General features: G+C 34.9%; 1 protein-coding gene across 3 annotated transcripts in view; it reads right to left on the bottom strand.

Moving 5' to 3' along the window:
- The window catches only part of kcnma1b (potassium large conductance calcium-activated channel, subfamily M, alpha member 1b), a gene marked incomplete at its 5' end in the record, with an annotated part of 97,062 nt that overhangs the window by 9,788 nt on the left and 61,661 nt on the right, over positions 1-25,613 (bottom strand). Inside the window, 16 exons of one of the 3 annotated variants that reach the window (XM_081393614.1) lie at positions 824-937; positions 1,812-2,004; positions 2,079-2,303; positions 3,194-3,317; positions 8,290-8,383; positions 9,586-9,873; positions 11,007-11,039; positions 14,521-14,597; positions 14,702-14,788; positions 19,789-19,857; positions 21,120-21,229; positions 21,310-21,465; positions 23,263-23,332; positions 23,459-23,541; positions 24,453-24,558; positions 24,662-24,772. In XM_081393614.1, coding sequence (XP_081249740.1) covers positions 824-937; positions 1,812-2,004; positions 2,079-2,303; positions 3,194-3,317; positions 8,290-8,383; positions 9,586-9,873; positions 11,007-11,039; positions 14,521-14,597; positions 14,702-14,788; positions 19,789-19,857; positions 21,120-21,229; positions 21,310-21,465; positions 23,263-23,332; positions 23,459-23,541; positions 24,453-24,558; positions 24,662-24,772 — 1,940 coding nt within the window. The remainder of the gene's footprint in view (positions 1-823; positions 938-1,811; positions 2,005-2,078; positions 2,304-3,193; positions 3,318-8,289; positions 8,384-9,585; positions 9,874-11,006; positions 11,040-14,520; positions 14,598-14,701; positions 14,789-19,788; positions 19,858-21,119; positions 21,230-21,309; positions 21,466-23,262; positions 23,333-23,458; positions 23,542-24,452; positions 24,559-24,661; positions 24,773-25,613) is intronic. The other 2 variants (XM_081393615.1, XM_081393616.1) reach the window with 2 other exon arrangements.

Genomic DNA, 25,613 nt, shown 5'->3' with positions numbered 1-25,613 from the left:
GGGCAGCAACTTGTCTGTTTTAGCTATCAGCATAAAACAACCAGTTACCATAGCAGCTAGTTACCAGAAACCCAGAAACCAGCTTCAACATGACTTCTAGCAACTTACCAAAACCACCAGTTACTAAAACAGCCATTTACACGCAAGTGCAACTTTTTCCCAGCTTCCATTTGTTAACATTAGTAAACATGCACTAAGAATTAACAATAAATTCTTAAGCATTTATTAGTCTTTGTTAATGTTAATGTCAACATTTATTAATACATTATTAAAATGTAAAGTTTTACCTGGTTGTATTATTTAATTGATTAATAAATACTGGAACAAATGTATTGCTCATTGTTAGTTAATGTTATGGTAAAGTGTTACAGATTTTTTTTTATATATAATTATATATAATATATAATTTGATCTAAAATACAATAAAAACAGTAATATTGTGAAATATTATTACTACTTAAAATTAGTGTATTCTGTGTTAATATATAGTGAAATCCAATTTATTCCTGTGATCAAAGCTGAATGTTCAGCATCATTACTCCAGTCTTCAGTGTCACATGATCCTTCAGAAATCACTCTAATATGAGGATTTGATGCTCAAGAAACATTTATGATTATTATCAATGTTAAAAACAGTTCATATTTTTGTGTGGAAACTGTGATACATTTTATTTTTCATGATTCTTTGGTGAATAAAAAAGTTCAAAAGAACTGCAGTTATTTTAAATAGAATCTTTTGTAACATTATAACAATGTTGTCACTCTTGATCAACTGAATGTGTCCTTGCTGAGTAAGAGTGAAAGGTTGAAATTTGAGTCTCACCGAGCTCAGTGATGATGGGAATGTTTGCTCCTGTGGTTATGGACGCCTGTCGTACCAGTCCGTGGACAGGACTGTTCTCCGGAGAGGAGCGATCCATTCCGGGAGGAGTGAAACCTGGAGCAGGAACACGACAGAAGAACAACTATCAGTTACAAACAAAACCATTCCACTCCTTTCTGACTGTCTGTTTGGATTTAACTGCAAAAAAATTGTGTCCCAAAAGAAAGAAGTGATTCTGAACTGCTTGAGACGAGTCGTCCGTAATTCAGTCTCACTTCCTGCTGAACCTACGTGGGTTTGCAACTAATTTGCATAACGCCAGCCTCTGGTCTAGATTGGCTCTTAGCTCCGCCCTCAAACACTCTAGTGTATCTGAGACTGGAGAGTTTGGCTCATGTTGTTCATGTGGAGAAGACGCTGTTTTCTGAGATTGACACGGTAAAACCCACGCCATCGTCACTGTTCGTATCACTGTGATCAAGAGCTGAGATTCAGATATGATAATAAGCGTTTGCTTTCTGACCAATCACAGCAGACTGAGCCATCTAACCAATCAGAGCAGAGCAGCGTTCAGAGAGGCGGGGTTTAGAGAGACTGAATCTGCAGACAAAGCGTTTCAGACACTGAGAGAAAAGAGCTGATGCTGCAATGATTATTATGAGAATATTAAAGTGTTTTAGACCTTAAATGCATGCAAACATGTTGTTGGAGACTCCAAAACAACATTAGGAACCTTTAAAATAGCATAACAGGGGCACTTTCAGATATTAAGTCTTGTATGAAAATGAAGTGAATTTAAAATAAGTAAAAAAAAAACCTTATTTTCCCTTTGAATCCAATCCCACTGTCAGATATTTTATTTTAAGCATAAACTCACTATCTTAAATCTCAATATCTCAAGTAAATACTATTTTATTAAACATATGTAATGGAAAACAAGACATATGTTCCGCATTGTATTGTTCTGACAGTCCGGTCCCGCCGTTACCTTGAGAGTTGGCCTGCAGAAGTCCAATACTGTCATCGAACAGCATAGACTTGATGTTGAGAGACGCCAGAATACATTCCTTATCCTGCAGAGAGGCGTCGTCGATATTGTTCTGATTGGCTGACAGGATGACGCACATGTCACACAAGTTGATGTTGACGGCTCTCAGATCGGCCCGGCTCAGCGGAGTGCCCTGAACGAGTGACAGGCATCAGAAACACGCCGATGTACGCCATCACTGGTTTAACCGAGAGAGACGCCACTCACCGGTAAGATGGAGACTTTGGGGAAGTTGTGTAGCGTCTCCCACTCTCTCTTCAGGTACTCCAGAGACCCCACGAACACGATGGGCTTCAGCTCATGATAATGGAAGTTACTGGCTCTCAGAGGCATCACCAGGTTACGCAGACCAATCAGGGCCGACTTCACGTCCCCGAATATACAAACCACCACGTGACCACTCAAAACGGTCATCGCCGCCTCGCTCCGAGTCTGAGAGAGAACACACACAAATATGAGTGATAACTGACCTCACGAACACTAGTCTGACACCGTTAATAACGAAAACTACTGAAAAAAACGTATAGGTTAATTAAATTAAATTAAATAAAAAACTTTCAGTTATACTTTCAGCAAACTGCCAAAGCAACATTTCTCATGTTCGTTTAGTTGAAAACTGAAATAAAAAATAAATAGACAAAAATACTCAAAATTCTTAAAACTTATAACTTTAAGTTATAGTTTGAGTAAATATTTCAGTTAGTCGGCAAGGACACATTTGTAATTTTCGTTCAGTTTGTTGAAGAACTAAAATCAATAACACTAAAACTGAAAATAACTCAACTAAAAAAAAAAAAACTAAAAAAAACATGCATATTTTTCATTAAAAAAAGTAATTTAACTGACAAAAACAATACAATTATTAAAACTTACTTTAAGTTATACTTTGAGTAAATATTTCAGTTTGTTGTTAAGGCAACATTTGTAAATCATTTGAAAATAACTAAACTAAAACAAATAAAAAATAATAAAAACTGAATATGCATATTTTTCTTTAAAAAAGTAATTAAACGGACAAAAACACAATAAAATTATTAAAACTTACATTAAGTCATACAATATTTCAGTTAGCTGCCTAGCTTAAGGTAGCATATCTAATTTCCATTTAGTTGAGGTTAAAGTACTAAAATTACTTAAACTAAAACATAAAAAATGGAAAATATACAAATAAAATCTAATTTAAAATATGAAAAAATAAATTATAAAATATAATATATTACTATAACGCTGGTCTGACATCTAAATATTGTAAAAGTAGCAGTTCTGCTGTTCTAAAATGTCATTTCACTCAATTCTGTTTTGTAATGTCCTGATCGTCTCACCAGGAGGACCTTCTCGATGTCTTTTGATGGACACCAGTGAAACATTCCTGTAGAATCATATTTCTTTATGTTCTCATCCATTGTTTCCATCTGATCGTGTCCTGGGACCAGCAAAGGGTCATGCCTGAAATAAACAAACCACAAAAAACATTAAAAAGTTAAAACGCCTACACCTACATCTTGACCAAATTCATGTTCCGGTTCCATTTGTAACAAGACCAATGACACGCTTTAGCCTTTATAAATCATACATTTGAGGAGAATGCATTGGATCTTGGGAAGCACGGCTCGTGTTACAGGACATGATGGAGAACAGGGAGTCTCAGGGACGTTTGATTTGCACATTAAAGAGGTGAAGGTTTCAGCAGATGTCAGAGAGCTTTTCCATCCGTCAGACACAGCTGGCTGACGTGACTTTATTTTCAGTCTGTCTCCGCTCCATCATCAGGCCATTAGAGTCTGAGCTGTAGACGGCTCTCTTCTCTTCCTCCAGCTCTCTGTCCATCAAATGTAATGCCCACCGAGACAGCGAAACCACGCAGTCAGCAGAGACGCCACAGCGCGGGCAACCTGTGCCACACCACAAACACACACTTTCCCTGTCCTGATGTCCATTCAAGGGTTAATATTAAAAATCCGTCAAGAACATGAGTCGCGTTTCAAAAAAAAAAAAAAGGACAAAAAATATATATTTGCATACCTAAAATTATATATTTTTTTTGTATTATCACATTATTTTATGACAATTAACCTCTCAAAAACTAATTCAATTACTTTTCCAATTACAATTATATTACAATATTATATATATATATATATAAATTTATTATAAATTAATGTATAGTTGTTTACATTAAATTTATCAATATAATACATTTATAGTATAGTTGTTATATAGCAAAAAATTCAATGAAAATTATTATTTATTATTATTGTGTTACTAAACCAATAATTTACCTTGGTAACAACTTGAACAGTAACAATTTTAAGTCATTTAGATTTTATTTTCTCATTTAAAAAAGTTTCAAAATGAGCTTATCGTGAAAATAATATCACAAAGCAGAACAATTGTGCAGTGGTGTTTTCATGTTCAAGGACTTTTAGTTTGCCTTCATTGTTTCTAGCACGTTTATCATTGGTTGTCATGGTTACTTTTTCACTGATTTGACACACCTGTTCCTTGTTTTTGACCCTCAGTTAGTTGTGTAGGCCTAAATAATGCCCTCAGTTTCATGTATTTCTGGTGTTGTTGGATTATTCTCTCTCTAAGTTGTTTATGGATCTGCTTCGCCTCGTCTTGACCGTGACAACGTGTTAATGGTTCTAAACATGAGCTTCATTTTCTTCATGTAAAATATACAGGAGATTTTCTGATGTTGGAGTGTAACGTGACCTGGACATGTTTTGGTTCTGGTGATTGTGAGCCGCTGTCATCTGAAGAGTCGAGATGAGTGTTATCAGACGTGACATCAGACTCGACTCCATCAGACCTTCATTGACAGCAGATTCATAAAGACTCAATCTCTCGCAGCGAAACAACGTTTAATGTTTCAACAAACCGCCTCGCTCGCTCTATTCGATACTCTCGGGGGCTTGATTTGTCAATGCTGAACACATTTACACGATCCTCGCCAGCAGAAAGTCGATAGCTGGCTGATCTGCTCATAGCGCTCAGACAACAGTGAGTGTGTCTCAGTCGGGTCCTGTAGCTGCACATGGATAAGACCTGACACAAACACACTCAAATACAGGTTGATACAAAACATCATTTGGGATTATCATGGAAAACGAAGATAATGAATATAATGTAAATAAACATCCTGGAGAAATCCTTTAAACATAAAGCTAATTAAAGTGGAGTGATTTTTAGATCACTGAGATTTATGAAGAATAATAATGTTCAAGTTACTGAACATACACTGGGAAAAAATTGGTGTGGGATCTACTTTGAAACAATTTTCAGAAATTGCTAATAAATTTCACAAATGATTACAAAGGAATGGCAAGTGACACGTTGAATTATTTAATTTTGATAGCATTTTCTTGTAAATCTTTTATTTACAACTTTATTTTATTTACAACACAACAACTTTTTTAAGTGTAGTGGGAAGTCTAATTTTGTATATAATTTTCTGGAATGATTTTGCTGCTACAATACATATATATTACATACTGCAGCAATAAATCAATATTTTTTAAGTTGTATAATTATGTAAGTTTGTATATAATTTTCTGGAATGATTTTGCTACTGATATATATATAACTTTATATATATATATATATATATATATATATATATATATATATATAAAGTTATATAATTAAAAAAAAATATTTTGTATTTTTTTTTCCAACAGTATAATAGTGTATATATATTATATATATATAATATACTGTGAAAAAAAAAAAAAAAACTAAATATTTTTTAAATTATATAACTTTGTATATATTTATATATATAAACACACACATATATATATATACTGCAGCAAAAAAAATCAATCAATCAAAATATTTTTTGAATTATATAATTATTTACTCTTTTTTAGAACTTACTGGAATGGTTTTATTGCTGCAATACATATATATTATATATTACAGCATTTTTTTATATAAATTAAAATTAAAAATATAATTCTATAATTTTATATATAACTTATTGGAATTTTGGATTTTGTTACTGTATCAAAATACATGATAATATAACTACGATACTGGATATCTGTGTGTGTGTGTGTGTGTATGTTTGCTTTATACGATAAATAAAGCGAATAAAACTGATAATGTATAGTGATAATATAGCTAGGACACTGGCCTAAGATTGAGGGGTACTGCAGAAATACTAGATGAGAGAATATTTAGGTTATTTTGCATTGTTTATCATAAATGTGTGTCCATCGGCTGAGCTCAAACCCTGATGTTCTCCAGGCTATGAAAAGCATCGGTGTCCTGAGAGAGTCTCTTCCCTCATATAACCTGACACTAACATGCTTTCTAAAGAGCTCGATTCAATCTGCTCTTCATTACTAATTCACCCGGGCCTGCTCTAACCACAGCTGATACACACACACACACACACACACACACACACACACACACACACACACACACACAAGTGTGTTCGGAGAGCCCTGAGGCTACTGCAGAACTGTGCAGACGATCAAACGCCTCGTATAAAGCTAGCCTGAAACGGTTATCCCGCTGTTTCTGTGTTACATGCCCATACGACACACACACTCGTCTTAGATGAGCTGTGAAAATGAGGAAAACTCGTTTCAGTCAGCGCTTTCCTCCAGTCTGGAATGTGAACGTTACACTACACAAGGAGTTTTGATAATGCTAATCATTATTAGTTATTTAAACGTGTTTTTAAACATAATATCAGATGATATTTACTTTTTTTTTAGCAATCAGAGCAGTTTTAATCTGCTAATATTTTATTACACAATAATAGGGCTAGTGTTAATTTACGTGTGAATGTAATTCCAAATTATTGGAATTACTAAGGAATTTCTCCATTTTAATTTTTTAGAGAAATGTCGTTAATGTGTTAACTTATGACTAAAAAATAATGAAACTAGATGAGGTAAAATAAACCATGCGTATGAGTTGACATCCTCTAGATTTGTGCTTCTATATGAAAGTGCAATAATTCTGATGAAATGTAAACACACATTTCTCAAATGACAACAATCATTGTGATTATAATTTTGAGCAAATTAATCGTTAGATTAAAATCAATTTAGATTTTCTAAAAACTAGACTAAATCTAATCTAATCTAAAACTAGACTAAAATTTTGGTCGATTAATACTAGCTGACAAAATTAATATTAAATAGGACATACAGAAAAAAGCATGTCGTTTATAAACGGAGACAAAATTAATCAGTAAATCATTTTGTCAACCGTTACATTTATATGAAATGTTTGTTTAATAACTCTATAATTAATAAATCACAAAATAATGAATCATATATTTATATTAATCATACACACACACACATATATATATATATATGATTAATCTAAATATATGATGCATTATTTGGTGATTTATTTCCCTCTAAATCCCACTTGTTGTCAATTACAGTCTATACAATATGATTCATTCCTGTCTGGTGTCTTGATAAAGTATTCAGAAGATATTATTCTCATTGCATATTAATGGCTTTTATTAATTCAATAGCGGCTCTTTCATCCGTCAGAATCAATAGATGGATCTGTGATTCTGACGGACAGGATAAAAGGCAGGTTCTGGGAGTTAAAAGCAGGCGTCGTGTCGGACAGCACTAAGTGCGGGTGAGACTCGGGAGGGATTCGGCAGCAGAACTACAGCCTGAGGCGACAGAGACTGATCCTGCACTGTGATTGGCTGGAGTCACTGGTGTCGTTTTGTGAGAGGATAGAGATGCCCTGCCACCTCCAAAACACACTCACACTAGCACACACACACACGATCAAGAACTAGACTGATATTTTCTGAAATACACAGTATGAGAAGGGTCTTTATCTGTGCAAATCTCACCATCACAATGCTTTATAGTCGATCATCTAATCATATTCGTTTGATTATTCCTAGAAAGAAATGAACTTTTGGTTTCGCCGCTCCAATGATTGGAATGTGCTAAAAAATTAGCCATTTATTTCAATCTCTGCATTTAAAAAACTATTATGGAGTGTTTTTATCACAGCTTGTGAATGTTTTAAATGAATGTATGTGTGTGTGTGTATTGTGATATGTTAGAATGTCCTTCAGGAGATCTTGATTCTCCTGCCAGGCAGTCGTTGAACATAACTTGTTCTTAAAGGGACACTTCACCGATTAGCATTAAGCTTTGTATCAGTAGTATTCTCGAGTGGCCGTGCTTCCCTCCCTCATGTCCCCCTGAGACGAAAGATTTCTGTATCGTGTGTCTGGAAAAAAACCTCAGATGACGCAAAAATCGTCATTTATCGTCATCAGAGGCTTTTCCGTCCAGAGGCGAGAGACTCCAGCCAGTAGGAGGCGCTTGTCTCGCATGTTAAAGGTTAATAATAGCAATGCTAGTGTAATAATGCTATATTGCTTATTGAAGAGACACGTTTGCGCTCTCACCTGATTTTTGGCGAGCAATTGGGCGACGTTCTCATTCCTCCGTTACGCTGTTTCTTCTTGGGCGACAGAGCCGACTGCTGTTCCTCCTCAACTACTGAAACACCAGCGACAGTTTGAGACGCCACAACACTCGCTCATTAACAAACCAATAAAACACACTCCGAAACACACAATCAGACAGTGGCAGGGGACAATACGAAGGGATGAAGAGCATGGAAAGAGAAACAGTGGGAGTTTTGAGTAGGAAGTTTGACTAACAATCCTTTACCAGCATTAGTTCCACACGTAGCATCCATTAAAATGGATTATTTCACTCTCTTTTTAAATGCATCCGCCCTGATAAATGGACAAACAGCTTTCAACTAGAGTCTAATATTAATTTTAGGGCTGTCAAAAAATTAATCGCGATTAATCGCATCCAAAATAAAAGTTTGTGTTTAAATAATATATGTGTGTGTACTGTGTATAATTAATTTTGTATATATAAATACACACACATGCTTGTATATATTTAAGAAAAATTTGTAATTTATATATAAAAAAATTATATTTATATATAATATAAATTATATATATTATAAATATATACAGTATATGTATGCAAATATTTCTTAAATATATACATGCAAGTGTGTGTATTTATATATACAAAATAATTATACACAGTACACACACATATATTATGTAAACACAAACTTTTATTTTGGATGCGATTAATCGCGATTAATCTTCTGACAGCCCTAATTAATTTATAATATAATATACTGTCACTAATATTAACTAACTCATCATTTAACTTATCAGCCACAAATATTTCTGAGCCCATTTTTGATTAAATAGTTAATTATGTCCTAAAAACTTTAACAGTTTTATTTTAGTTTAGCTTTAACTATAAAACTATTAGGTTTGCAAGTAAAAAAAATATGAAAATCACTGTCTAGCTTTTACTTCACATGCACTTTGAACTTTTTGCACCATGCAGTTTATAAAAAAAAACTGAATTCACTGGTTATGATTTTTTTATTATTATTATTTTTTATAATGCATTTTTATTAAATATTCATTAATTTTATTAAGATGCAATCATAATTCTGTTCCACATTCTTTCTTTTGAGTGGCTTAAATTATTATTCACTTGTTTGTGGTTTTATTTTTTGCCCTTAGCTCTATTAAACGACCTACAAAAACACAGTTAATGAAAAAAAATATTTTTCCAATAATCAACACAGGAGCGTTTTAGTATTTCTGAACTCTGTTAGAAACATGCATTTGCCACACTGCCAGGCCGAGTCTTACGGAGTCTGATGGTGGAGCTGGAATGATATCTGTATTTAACAGGCAGACTACAGGCCCGATGCAGACCGGCGCCTGTGCCCGCGCCCCTCTGATACAGGTCTCGAGAGCTGGCCAGGCTCAGTCTGTGCAGGTATGAGGCGGCGGGCGACAGCACACTCCCTTTACGGTTATTAACTAACGGCACCCGGACAGCAGGGGGCGCTCTCACTGTTCTCACTGCGCTCGCGGCTCGGCTTAGCGTGGCTTTAGGATTCTGGGGCTGGAATGTTGGATTGAGCTCATCATTTACTGTCGGACAAGAAACATTCATTATCAGGCAGTGCAGAGAATCAGCCACATCTAGATATAACATGGATTTCACTGGGTATTTTTATACCGTTGCTAACGTGTGGCTGATATAATGTTGTTTATTTTAGATTTTTTTTATTTCAATTTTACTTCAAATTTTATTTTAATATTATTTATTCAATTTAAAGAGAACATTTGAAATTAAAATAACATGGATTTCACTGAGTATTTTTATACTGTTGCTAACGTATCACTGATATAATGTTGGTTATTTTAGATTTTTTTTATTTCAATATTACTTCAAATTTTATTTTAACATTATTTATTCAATTTATAGTGAACATTTAGCTTTAGTAATTTTATGAGAAATATTTATAATTTTTTTCCAATTCTATTTTACTGCCATCTTGACTAACACCTGTAATATTAAAGACAGGTGCTGTTGTCAAATTGATTTGAAACCTAATATTTTTGTTTGCTATTTAATATTTTTATAATGAAAAAATATATCCAGATTTAAATCCAGTGCATGTTCTTTTTTTTATATATTGATTATCTGTATTACAATTTTTTTTTTTTTTTTTATTATTTATTGATTTATTGTTGACATCTGTCAGGTATAGTGGTGACATTCCCAAACTAAAGTTAGCTGAATTATTCTGCATTATTCTAAACTTCACAAAAAACTTCAGAAGACAATGAAAACAAATGAAAGCTAAAGCAGTGAAGAATAAGCCGCTTATAAAGTTATAGCTCCACATAATAAGAACTGCAGGTTAGCAGCGCCATCTGGTGCTGGATGAGAGCAGGTGCATCAGTGGAGATACACAGACCCTGAGAGTACAGTATCTAGACACTTACTCACTTCGTACATCCACTAAATATTTTCAATGAGTAAAAGACTTAAGCCCTGTTCACACCAAGAACGATAACTATACCTGTTTATTCTAAGCACGTGCTTGTCAGTCACATATTTATGTATGACTTTATGTACTATTTTGGACTGCTCGCATTAAATGTTTTTATGAGTAATGCACACTGAGGCTTGGACATGAGCAAAAGAATGAAGGAAGGAAGTGAGGAAGAAACAGCACTTTCAGAAACACATGAGTAATAATGTAGGAAAGACTTACTTGATTTGATGTATCCGTTATAGTTACTTTTAGCTGAGAAAATGCAAAGACAAAGAAGTTAAAACACATGGAGCAATGAAATGATGAACCAGTGAGCATTTCAGTAGCAAAATATGAAAACCAAAGAAACAGGTCTATCAAATAAATCACGCTAGCGTGAGCGTTTTCTCTACAGAACTGACCATAAACCTATAGTCTATAAATGAACATGTTGATTAAAAGCAAATAAGTGAAGCACCATGGAAAAGAAAACCTACACAAACTCATCAAGGAATTGTTAGCCTTAAAATCATGCAAATACACTATCCAGCCACCACTGGCACACTATAACTATGATATACTGTAAATGAGGTGTTTAGCTAGTCTCCCAGCCTGACCATCTCACCCAAAATACCTCTAAAACCATCAAACCAGACCAACCTAACCAGCTTGATCCGGCCGGGACACCAGCTAACACCTGTTACACATCCATCCTCTCATCCTCATTTACACTGCCGTTCAAAAGTTTGGCATCGGTCCGATTTTTAGTGTTTTTAAGATAAGTCTCTAATGCTCACAAAGGCTGCATTTATTTGATCAAAAATACAATAAAAACAGTAATATTGTGAAATATTTTTACAATTTAAATCAGCTGTTTTTTATGTGAATATATAGTAAAGTGTAATTTATTCCTGTGATCAAAGCTGAATGTTCAGCATCATTACTCCAGTCTTCAGTGTCACATGATCCTTCAGAAATCACTCTAATATGATGATTTGATGCTCAAGAAACATTTATTATTATTATTATTATCAATGTTGAAAAAAATGATGTACATTTTTTTTCAGGATTCTTTGATGAATAGATTCATTTACATTTTAAAATATATTTAAATAGAAAACAGATATTTTTAAATGGTCATAATATTAAACAATATTACTGTTTTTTGTTGTTGTTGTTGTTGTTGTTGTTGTTTTTTAATCAAATAAATTTAGCCTTGGTGAGTAGAAGAGACTTATTTAAAAAAAACATTAAAAATCTTCCAAACTTTTGAATGGCAGTGCATACAAATGACATATATATTGCATGTATTTCCAGCATATACTGTATAATTCTCCTATATAAGCATCTTCCTATACTGTAAGTGTTAGTAATTCCAATCTAAATTATTAGCATAAAACTGAGCATGAACTGCACATAATTGAGATAAAGACTGCTGTGTTTTATTCTAAAACATATCCGAACGTAAAATAAAACATTAAAATGAAGATTGAATGGATAGCAAAACTAAAACTACTGAACTGCATCATTACATTTCACACAAACTGCATGCAGGAGTCCAAGTCTACCACACAGATACTGTATGGGCTTCACAACATCAGATGCCACAACATGGCACTGCACCAGCCAGATGGCACATACAGTACACAGGCGGCGGGCACAGATGACTACACAGGCGCTCGGCACAAGTGCCACCTGGGAAGGCGTTCACTTACAGGAGTGTAAAGTGGTCGTGTTATCATACAGAGACACGGGAGTGAGGGGGAAGCCACGGTGCAGAACCTCCATGTTACTAGCCACACTGTCTGACATGCACGAGCAGCCATGTTCTGCCCCACCGCAAGCTACACAACATGCCAGACGCATTCTCTTGTAGTTGGACTTCTTGTCTGGGGTCATGGGGTGGATGAGGGGAAAGGAGGAGGAGAAGCATGTTAATGGATGGGAGAGTTATTTCACTAACAGAAGCTGGACATCTGGAAACTACAGCGGGCCAAGTACAGAGCCCTGAGGAACACCGTCAGAAAATCATGTTTGTTATCAAGTTATATACAATTCTGTTGCAGAGTAAAATCTGTTGTGTTTTTCAACAACAAGGTATCAGCTTAACAGGTTTCAATTCTGTTTTTAATTATTTTTTATATTCCTGGGAATATTCTATTTTTGAGATGCAGGTGAACCATGGAAATGCATGGAGGTGAATGATAAGGAGCTCACTGTAACGCTTCCTGTCGTGATATATAAAATACAGGAATATTTTTTACCTCTTAAAGTATTAGATCACTTCAGAATATATATTTTTTTAATATATAAAAAATTATATATTAAAAATATATTATTTTATTTTTAGAAAATGACCGATGGTTTGTCTAGATAAGACTCTTATTCTTCGACTGGGATCGTGTCGAGACTTTGAAGCTGCACTGAAACTACAATTTGGACCTTCAACCCGTTGGACCCCATTGAAGTCACTATGGCCCGGTTTCACAGACAGGGCTTAGACTAAGCCAGGATTAGACCATAGATCAATTAGGACATTTAAGTAATTTTTATAAACATGCTTCGAAAAAAACATTACCGATGTGCATCTTAAAATTAAAAAGACACTGCTATATTTTTAAGATCAGTCAGTGCAAGTTTATTTCAGTGGAAACAGCTCAGACTTACATTTTAGTCTAGGACTAGTCTTAAGCCCTGTCTGTGAAACCAGGGGTATATGTTTTATTCAAAAACCTTAATTTCTTTTCAACTGAAGAAAGAAAGACATAAACATCTTGGATGGCGTGGGGGTGAGTAAATTATTAGGAAATTTTAATTCTGAAGTGAACTGATCCTTTAAATAATACAAAACACATTTACCTCATAAATCACAAAAAATATGTTCTTTTAAAATTAAAATAAAAACATATTGGGTTATATCTAAACTCAAAACAGAATAATCCTCAGAAAAGCCCAAGTACTGTTAGGAACCTGTTAGAACAAGTAAAAAGTAGATCCGTCTCCTGCTGATGATGGATGACAGTGGGTTGATGGGAGATGTAGTTTTACATTCACACATGCAGCAGGCTAACAGTAGCAATCTGCATTAACAGATGAAGGCAGTCATTACTCACAATACAACACTATCAGAGGGTGAGGGAAATGATCACATCCAGGGCAGCGAGAAAAAGGGAAAATGTGTCAGTTACTAAAAAAATATTTTTTTTTTAGGTATTTTAAGAAGTATCAAGTGGAGGTAAAAGCCAAAAAGGTCAATAATGAGGCCAGACGGTGCAGTGATTTTGGGAAGAAAAACAAAAAAAACTCCTCGGTAGAGACTTCTCTTTGTACGATTTCTTGAGAGTACATTTTCTCCCGTTATGTATCTTAATCATTGTTTGCCAGCTGTGGGGAAAATTGTGGTTTAATGATCCCAAAAATTCCCAGAGATTCTATCTGATTAAATGACTTAATAAAAGTTGCAATTAAAATAATACATTTATTTCTAATGTAAAATGAAAAGCAATATGAAATACACCCTATATATATATATATATATATATATAAGGGTGTATTTCATATTGCTTTTCATTTTACATTAGAAATAAATGTATTATTTTAATTGCAACTTTTATTAAGTTATTTAATATAGGGTTTATTTCATATTGCTTTTCATACTGTATATATATATATATATATATATATATATATATATGTATGTAAGGTATTTATTAATACATTTCCTCATGGTAATGAATAACCTGTGATAACTTACTCCGTTTGCATCCACACTTCTTGATCCGTTTTGCGTCTGTTATGTCATCGTGACAAGCTTTACAGTAGAAAAGTGCCCTAAAGGAAAGAGATGATCTTACTCAAACCTTCCACACCACAGAAGAGCTGATATGATATGAATCTATATCTGGATGTGTAGAGAACAGCGATGATCTCCTTACCTCTTCACCTCTTTGGCATCACTGGCGATGAAGAATCCCAGCGTTCCCTCCTGCATCTTCACATGATTGCCCGGGTTGATCAGCGTGCTGGGAACAAACAAACCACACTCACAAACCACAGAATGTGCTCTGAAAACTGCCCTCCAAATCATACGCGTTTATAACATAACGTCTGCACTCGTGAGGATGGGACAGCTCATGCCACAATATGAATACGCATTAAAAACATAACCATCAAATATTCAGATAAAGATGAAGAAAATCTAAAGACACAAACTGAAGAAAAAAAATGGATCCAAACGAGTGTTTTCAAACCTAGAATACATAAAAATCTTGTTTTAATGTTAATAAGGGCATGCCTTTACTAAAACGACTTTTGTAATGAAAGTAAGTCAATTATTGTGATGAGGGCAATTGTTACGTCTGAACTAAAACAAACCGTTTTAAACGTTCTTGCATGCAAACACAAAGTATTCGTTTATTTGGTTAAAAGACATGCAAGCATGGAATAGTTCACCCAAAAATGACATTTCTGTCATCATTCCCAGTTTCATGTCATTCTTCTTTTCTTCCATGCAACACAAAAGGAGATAGTGAGACATAGGCCCCATTTACACTGCATGGTTCAAGTGACCCAATTCCGATTTTTTCCTCTCAAGTGGCACAGATCGGATATGATCGGTGAACGTGTAAGAAGGAAAAAAACGCATGGATTACGATTTTCTCAGATCGGATTCAGGCCTCACTCATATGTGGTAATAAATCGGATACATGCATTTGCGTCTGCCATGTAAGCAGACAAATCGGATATTCCCCAGTAAATGCGAGTCATACGTCATTAAAAAAGGGACGTCAACTCAGGTGGACACCAACTGCAATCACATGACTTATTAATGGTGCGATGGAGGACGAAGGCTCAACACAGTGGAGTATTTTTTCTCCGCCTTAAGAGAGCAATGTTTTGCTGATTTTTAAAAATAGTGCGGAAAGCAAAACACTGGATAATTAGAGATGCGCGGATGAGCTCCAACGTCACGAATTTAATTTTCTTAATGGCATAAACAGGCTTTACTCCCTTGAAACTTAAACTGGAATGGAACATACTCATATTTTAGAGAATGTAGGTAATATTTTCGTTAATAATGATTTATCATATTCACCCGCGACCCGGCGCCTCCGTGTCCTGATGAGCTCTTGTCTACTATATCTTATTTATTAAATCCAGGCAATTGGTTGATGAAACATTGATTAAAATTAAGATACAATTAATACAAAACGAAATTAAATTTAAAGACAGGCTTTGTGCTTTCTGTTTGAGGTCTCTGTAAAGGTTTTAAAGCAGTCTTGTAGAGCCGCTTTCAGAGCGCTCACGTCCGTAACGGAGAACTGACACGTCCGTAACATCGTTTTTTTCCTCATAAATGCGAACACGAAAAATAAAATAAAATGAATATATTATGTTCTGTGGAGAGCCAACCCTTCTTAATCCGGTGGGTAGTATTACTTTTGGTTTGCTTAGTGTAATTCACAGAATTACTAAAAAATTATTTGCTACCTAAAAGTTAAAGATTTTTGTGTCACGCATGCATGCATGTCTATTTGCCTCATATTAAATAGAAAACGCATGTGTGTAGACTGATATTTTTCTAATATCTGGACTCCTTTATTAAGGGAGTAGCCTATGGATATATAAACAGTCATTTCAATATATTGGTATTAAATGCATTTTCTGAGAATTTATATTTCAAGTTTTTACAGCAAATGTCACGTCCATAACGCTGGAATTGCCCAATTTTAAAGAATTTATTCTCAACTAGTTTTGTGGTGTAGGCACGTATTTTAGAATGTTAATTTCAAATAATACTAATAGTAATTTAAAGATGTGGTAGCTTTGGATCTGGACGGGAAGGATAAGTAGAATCAATAGTGCATACTTTTGACTTTTACTTCGTTACTTTTTGCAGCAATTATTATACTTTCTACTCCACTACATTTCTACAACGTTTCTTTACATTTTCGTTACATTTTCTGATCAGTTTTTCCCCTTGCCAAAACAGGGATTGAAAAAAATCTCCATGTTTTCTTTCGTTTTGAATTGTTCTGTTTAAAAGTACACATTTCAAGTTTTCTATATACATCTCAGGTCTGTGAGGCAAGTACAGACCTGAGTTTCGGTTCATGAGTTTCACCATTTCACGCGCCCGCGCCTCCGTGTCCTGATCTATTTTCTGCTATATTTACTTATTTATTAAATCCATGAAACATAAATGAAATATTGAATAAAATTAAGATACAATTAATACGAAACGAAATTCACTTTAAAAAAGGGCTTTTGAGGTCTCTGTGAACGTTTTAAAGCAGTATTTTAGTGCCGCTTTTAGAGCGCTCACGTGCGTAATGGAGAACTGACATGTCCGTAACATTGTTTTTTCCTCATAAATGTGAACACAAAAAATAAAATGAATATGATATGTTCTTCATCCGGTGGTTATTACTTTTTGTTTGCACAGTGAAATTCACAGAATTACTAAAAAAAATTTTGCCACCTAAAAGTTAAAGATTTTTTTTTGTGTCACGTTACGGATTTATATTTCCCTCATATTAAAATATAAAACGCATGTGTCTGTAGACTAGTATTTTTCTAATGTCTGGACTTCTTTATTAAGGGAGTATGGATATATAAACAGTTTCAATTGGTATTTGAGAATTTACATTTCAAGTTTTTACTGCAATTGTGACGTCCATATAACGCTGGGATTGCCCAATTATAAAGAATTTATCCAGGTCTACGTATTGTATAATGTTAACTTCAAATAAGGGGTGTGTCGCGATTCTGCCTTCTCACACTCACACCACGACACAGGTTCGTCGATCCGAGTGTCGCGATTTCGGTTTCATATTGCATATTGTTACAGCCCTAATTATTAGAATATAGACATTAAGAGAATAAATTATGAAAGTACTTTTACTTTTAATACTTAAAGTACATTTAAAATCAGGTACTTTTTACTTAAGTAGGGTTTTCATTGTGGTACTTTTACTTTTACTAAAGTAAAAATGTCTCTGGTTATTTGTATTTTTACTTAAGTACTGAGATTCAGTACTTCCTCCACCACTGACTATAATAAATTTGTCTGCTTCTGCATCCAATGCATATTGAGCTGTTTTACTTCATTTTCCGGGTCAGAATGTCTACATTTGGTTGTTTTGGCAGTGTATAGTGTAAATGCAAATATCGGATACGGGTCACTTTTAAAAGATGATGTAAGCGGGTCGTCAAAAAAATCGGATATAGTCAGCAAATCGGAATTGGGCATCAAGACCTGCAGTGTAAATGCAGCCATAGTAGAACGACAGCTCTGAGTAAAGAACAGTTTACTGATCATTTTCTCATAGTTTTTCAAGTCACATGACCTGCAAACAACTATGCCGTTTGCTATCAGGGATATCAAACCTAATTCAACACAAGCACAAATTCACTTTTAGAGACTGAGAACATCCAAGTCATGTGGAATAGGATTTTTTTTTTTGTCATTTTACTTTGATAATTGCATGGAAAAGAACATTGTGCCTAAAATCTCCTTTTTGTTTTTCACAGAAGAAAAGAGCCATTCAGTTTTGGAATGACTTGAGGGTGAATAAATGGCGACAGGTTTCATTTTTGCTTAAAATATCCCTTAAACATTTAGCAAGTGTGACACTACAGGAAATAAAAGATTTGTTGACAGTAAAAGCATTAAACACGTTGAAGAAGGGCAGTGGCAGATACTGTACATTACAGTTAACACACACACACACACACACTCACAGCTCGACCAGAAATACAGAAACTGAACGTATCCCTTGAAAATCTACACATATGCAGCTCTGTCTCAACTTAAAGTTTTAACCCAGCGCAAACGTTTCAGGGATATGTGACGAGTAAATTTTCAAGAGAATTTGGCATGACGTGACCACACCAAACGAAACCTTATAATGTCATACCATTTTCCACCCCTGTGTGAAACAAACACACAAACAGCAGCAAAGTGAGACAAGCCACTAAATGAGGGAGAAAGACTGAACTAGAGATGCGTTCTCCTAAACAACACGCTAATCTTTTGAGTCAACAATGCGTTCACATTTTTTAAATGTCGCTTTAGAGAAATACAGATTTTTGTGTAGAGCTGCACGATTCTGGATATATTGAGAATCATGATTTTTTGTTTTGTTTTGTTTCAAACAGAGATATTTATCTAAAATAAGATGTAATTTGGTAACACTTTATTTGAATGTTTCATTGTTACAGTGTAATTATATATTTAAGTACTGAGTAATATTAATTAACTACATGTACTTACTATAGGGTTAGGGTAGGATTAGGGTTTGGTTTACGGTTAGTTGCATGTAATTATGCATCATTTATTGTTATTACTATGGTAAGTGCATGTAACATATGTAACAAGGACACTGCAAAATAAAGTGTTACTTGTAATTTACTAAATGTTCTGACAAAAAGTTAATTGCTGTAAAATGTTTGATTTAATCTGAATTAATTATAATGAATGATTCAATGACTCACTCAAAAATATTTCACTTGTTTCATTACCGGATTAATCAACATTTTTGAACGAATGTCTGGAATGAATCGTTCAATGACAAAAAAACAATTTTAAACAGTCACTTGTCGCCACCTGGTGGCGTAACGAGGTAATCGATTCAATAGTTATTTGAAGGGCCAAGTTGAACCCATGATCTTGGCGTTGCAAGCGCCAACGCTCTACTGTTTGAGCTACATACTTTCTATTTCGACATCAGTGTTTATATCCCAACTATAACATTTTATCTCAACATAATATGCAACACAGAAATGACAAAACTGTGTGGTTGAAAAACTGTTTCATACCCATACTGAACATGATAACTGCTCTCTCTGAATGTTCTGCTGTGATTTTGTCAAAGGTTATATAGACACAGGCGAGTCGTTTTCATTATGAAAGGGTGTTTGTATCGAGATTGAGATCTTTCACCGATTAATCGTGCAGCTCTACTCTCAGTATTCTGGATCTTTTAGGATTATGAAGGTTTTTAATGAAGCTCAGACTGACCTGCTCTCTCTCTGGTCTGATTTATACTCGATCGCGATCAGCAGGAGTTTCAGCTTCACATAGCAGAGTCTGCAGAGAAATAAAAGTTCAATTAAGGGGAGACACTACAGGCAAAAACTGTGTTTTTTCATGCATCTGTCAATTTTGAGAAGTGTTTAGTGGACATAGTGGACATAAAACATCCACAATACACTTTTAACTGTATCTTTTAGAGCACTTTATCTATTTGCATCTGTAGATTTCAATTACAGTATATATCTTTAAAGGCCGTTTTCTCAAAATTAGTTTTTCCTCCTACATCGAGCCAGAAATCTTTAAATCACGGAAAATAAAAAATTGAGACTTTTTATCTCACAATTCTGATGTTTTTCCCGCGCAATTGGACTTTATAACTTGCAATTCTGAGAAGCAAAGTCCAAATTACGAGATATAAAGTCAGAATTGTGAGATTAAAAATTTTCATTTTTATTTTTTATTCCGTGACGGCAGCTTTGTATAAAGTCAGAATTGGACTTTATAACTCACAATTCTGAGAAAAAAGTCTGAATTACGAGTTATAAAGTCAGAATTGTGAGATATAAAGTCCAATTCTGGACTTTACAGTTTTGTTCTTATCTATATTATGAAAGTTTTTACAAAGGGGTTTATTTATATATAATTTTCCTGATTTTATTCAACATTTTATTCCTTAAAAAATGGCGATTTTATTTATTTACTTTTGGCGTTTGACAGTATTTTCTCATTTATGGAGTGATAAATAGAGATATCCAAAATCCCCTCTGTAAAAACCTTTGGCTCTAATATATCAAATAAATGAAACAATAATTTTTAACCTGACTTCATCCAATGTTCAGATTTTTGTTCTAGAAATGTATGCAAATTAGTGCATATTTAATTAGACAATGCCTCATTTGCATATTTAAACATACAATTTCAGAAAGCTTGTAATACAAAAAATGTTTGCTATTATTAATGTAATCAATCAACTGGTGAAGTATGGTGATATTTATTAGTTTTTTTAGTTTGACCCTATTCACGCCTTAAAAATAAATGACAAAAGACAATGGAGACTGAACATTTGTTTCCTGATCTCATTTATATTCATCTCCTTTAAACCAAACCAGCAACTTTACAGCCAAAGCATGCAGAAAGCAAGGCTTCAGCTTAATTGAAAAAAATTTAACGTTTGATGGTTGAACCTTTAAAGAAGATCAAATATAACCGTTTAAATTTCCCTAGATCATTCTCATACTTCCATCTGTATTTTTTGATGGCTTTACTATTATAATAATGTGGAAATGAGTTTCCATAACCGCACACATCATACTTACTCACAGACCGTGGGGAAGGATAAACCCACGAAGGCACTGGACAGATACTCCGTGTACATTTCATTGGCTACTCCCTCGAGATAATACTTCTGCCACGTGTCTTCCTCAATCTGCAGGAGAAGGTTGTGAGTTTGATACTCAGTATTTAAAGCTGCCGTGGTTCTCTCGGACGGCCCGCGCGTGGACTGACCTTGATGTAGGATCTCATGGAGAAGAGGTTGGCCAGCATGGTGGACAGACCCTGTGCCAGACAGCTCTGGGCGATGAAGCCCAACTTCAGCTCGGCGAGGCAGATCGCGTCATCACCTTCCTTCCAGTTCCAGCTCGGGATGTTGAGAAGATGAGCCTGGGAGAGACGAGGACAGAAAGTAACAATGTTGGTGTTTGAGCATGAGAAAGGTTTCGGGAGTTCTTCTCTATATCAGTGTCAGTGTTTCTGAACTCCTGAAACACCTCCATTGTAGTCTTGAGTTTCTTCCGGGAACACGTCACAATATTCCTCATTATAATAATTCATACGCAGAACAAAGGGGCGGGGCCTGGTTGAGTTAGTTAGTAGTGTGTTAAACTGGTGGTTACACCGTGTGCTAACTACACGCGACACACAATAAAAGGTTCTTCTCCAAGTTAATCAGAGTGTTTGTCCTAACCAGCCGCAACGGCGACACACGCCGATTCTATTTTAGAAACGGTTTCTATTTTTCTGCGACGTCGCCCCGATTTTATTTAATGTTAAAAGAATATCATTTAGTGCTCCAGCTTTGAAGCTGTAAAAGCAACAGTGGATAATTCACCTCAGATCTTGAAATGAAACAAATGGAAACAAGAAACTATGAACAAACAAGTGTATTCTTTGACAAAGATTGTTTTAGTAACTCAGCCTATGTATTTTTAATAATGTTTAAATGCTGTTATATTTATGAATTTGATTATGTAGCGACTTATCCATTTTCTTGCGAGTGCCGTCAAGATTACTCTCGGGTGCTGCGAGACTCCGCCCACATGCTGTTCTGACTGGCTGACTCCGCCCACACACTGTTCTGATTGGCTGACTCCGCCCACACGCTGTTCTGATTGGCTGACTCCGCCCACACACTGTTCTGATTGGCTGACTCCACCCACATGCTGTTCTGACTGGCTGACTCCACCCACACACTGTTCTGATTGGCTGACTCTGCCCACACGCTGTTCTGATTGACTGACTCCACCCACACGCTGTTCTGACTGGCTGACTCATGCCCACACACTGTTCTGATTGGCTGACTCCGCCCACACGGTGTTCTGATTGGCTGACTCCGCCCACACGCTGTTCTGATTGGCTGTGGGTTTTGATTGATTTTGATGCATCTCGCAGTCGCGTCGCGTCAAGTGTGGACAGACAAATTATTTGCCGCTGGAATCTTATTGCATCTGGTTAGGACACGGTGTTATGGTAAGGTGCGGGACATTGACCAAACACGCTCGAAGCACTCGACCAATCACAACATACTGCTCTGGCCGACCAATCAGAGCACAGTGTGCTTTTCAGAAGGAGAGGCTTCATAGAGACAGGAACTAAACAGAGCGTTACTTACTCTTTAAAGGGCTCATTTCATCGAAAATTATATTTTTTCTAGCCCTAAAGTAAGACTTTGTTGTACTATGTTACATAGTTAAAAATTTATTTTAAAAGTTAAAATTAATTAAAGTTAATTAAATGTTATGACTTAAAACCGCCCATAAACATACTTTATCAGTAGAAAAAAAGTTTAAATAACCTGTTAAACATGAAAGTATTATGCGATCATTTAAGACATTCCTCCTTATATAGAACATTTTTGGCATAAAGGGTTCTTTAAAATTGAGTCAAGAACCTATATAGAATATAACCTATATGTTCTATATAGAACCCAGTTAAACCTTCTTTTCTAAGTGTGTAAAATGATACAAGAAACTATTATAAGAGGATATGTTACGAATAACATTATAAGTGCCATACAGAAAAGAACATGTATAATACAAAATATGGATTGTTGCTCTTTAGAAAATATCCTGCTTATGAGTTTATAAGGGAATTACAATGTGAACCAAATGTGTGTTGGGTGTTAGTGACATCAAATGTGAAGGAGTGTTGTTGTTTCCAGGCAGAAAGAGAAACTCTCACCTTATTGTGGTACTGCAGCATCTGTGTAATAATGCGGATCTTTGGATGGTAGTTTTTAATGGATATCACTCTAGAAAAAACATCACATTTCAAATCAGGCACCTTCTGGAATCCATCAAAAGTTGTTGATTTTTGAGATATAATGCAATAAATGCAAATGCAATAATTATTAAGGAGGTTTGAGTACAGTGCGCACCTCATGATATTGGATGCATCTTCTGCATCAGGATCTGCACAGTATTTATTGGCTAAGATCAGACAGGCATCGGCCGACTCAATCTATAAGACAACAGATTAAAAAAGTGAATGAACTGTCAAGAATGCAAATAGATGGGTCGAAAGAATTGCTGTTTGCAGGGTTGTTTGTGAGTACTGCGTACATTTTTTTTAACACTAATCATTCAAATCAGATGAATTTCTAGGAATGTCCATGCATTTATAAATATTCATACAACAAAATGTTCTGGGAGCTATGAAACTTGAGTGAAAATGATCAAAAAAAATGCTGACGGAAAGAGTTTAATTCAACTACATGTTAACTCTCATTAGAGTATTCGTATAATTAAAAATAACAAATAATTCTTTATACTTGAGAGCCGATAACTGATATATCGGCCGATAAATCTAAATCCAAATTTTTATAGAATTTTTGATTACAAAAACAAAAGTCTCATGTCCCAATCACACAATTATAATCATGTTCTCATTATAATTGTTATGTATCAGATATGACAGACTTGTGTGTAGACTGTATTTTCCAATTGAAAGTGATTTCAATCATATTTCAAGCAATTCAAAACCATCATGAGTTGTACCATCATGTATCTGAAGTGTCTCAGCTGAAGGAAATAATCCATTATTTATTGTCTTTAATAAATCGGCCACATTTTCTTACCAGGCCGATAACATTAAAAACAAACATATATCGGCCGATACTGATATGGCGGCCGATATATACTGTAGTGCGTCCCTAATAATGAGTTGACATGCAGTTGTAGTTTTATTCAGTAGAATGTCTTTTGGGGAGCATCAAAATAAAGTGTTATTAATCAGACAGTCTATTAATACTCCAGTGACTGCTAGCTGACATGTAGATGCAGTTACTTGTAGTTAGTGTCGAAATAAAGTGTTTCCAGATTCTCTCTGACAATGAAAACCCTGCGTTTGCCAAAGCAGGACAGATCCCGTACCTTCACTCGAGCGAGATCATGAGGGTTGAGAACAGATCCCTGGTAAAACTCCACTTGAGTGAAGTGTCTCTTGAATAAGGCTTCCAGCTCAAGATTAGGGGAAATACTGAAAACATACACAACATCACGGTGAGACGAACACATACGGCCCACAGAAGAGAGCTACTTTAATCTTTAGGTGAATCATTTAATTTCACTGTTATACTTACTTATGGAGAAAAACTATTTCTACATTGACATCATCCCTGTCCTTGTGCAGGAAGTCTTTCAGGAAGTTGGAGACGCTCTCCAGTGTGATGTGACCGCAGACGACGATATGCCTGAGAAACGAGTTATCGTGAGGAAGAGTTTAATCAAGACGTTACAGGAACTACACAAGCAAGAAAACAAGCCCAGGCCACATGGAGCGACGTCTCTGTTATCACAGGTTTAACACAATATTTAGCCTTAAAACGAGAGGAAATTAGACTGTGAAATTAACCCTGAAGAACAACAATGACAAAATCACTTCTCAGACTTTCGCTTCTGATCTCGCCAATATTTGTTTTGGTGAGAGGAGAAAGCCTTTGCATTTTAAATGCTTATATTTTCTAAATGTTTATAGTTTAAAAGCAAATAGCAATAAATAGATGAGCACATAGCAAATATACACTTTGGACTCAAATCTTAATATCATGGGGAATTTAAAGACATTTAACAAGCAAGAATAGGAATCGTCATTGATTGGCTGAAAAGGTTAAGCAATCAAAATGGTTAATGATAATCTCAATTCAAGCAATATATATACATCTATACATATTATATATAATCTGTATGCTGTTTGGATGGCATTAAATAAAAAAAATGGCAACACTTGACACACACACACCATTGCAGTGATCTACACGGTTTGATTGTGATATACTGGGAAATATGTGCATAATTGTGACACCTTGTAAAATGGCTTATTATTATTATCTAAAATCCAATGGAGAAACCCCACAATAATTTATTTAATTATAATTTATTAAAACAGATATTTAATAGATATTAGGCACATGCTGTTGATATTATCCCTTACTTATTAACTGAGAATATATACAGTACACACACACTACTGTTCAAAGTTTGAGGTCGGTGAGACTTTTTAATGTTTAAGAAGTCTCTTCTGCTCACCAAGGC

Source organism: Scardinius erythrophthalmus (assembly GCF_964197995.2).
Source record: "Scardinius erythrophthalmus genome assembly, chromosome: 18".
In the NCBI taxonomy this organism is placed as follows: Eukaryota; Metazoa; Chordata; class Actinopteri; order Cypriniformes; family Leuciscidae; genus Scardinius; species Scardinius erythrophthalmus.
The sequence above is the reverse complement of the archived record's forward strand: the minus strand, read 5'-3'. Positions and strand labels throughout refer to the sequence as shown.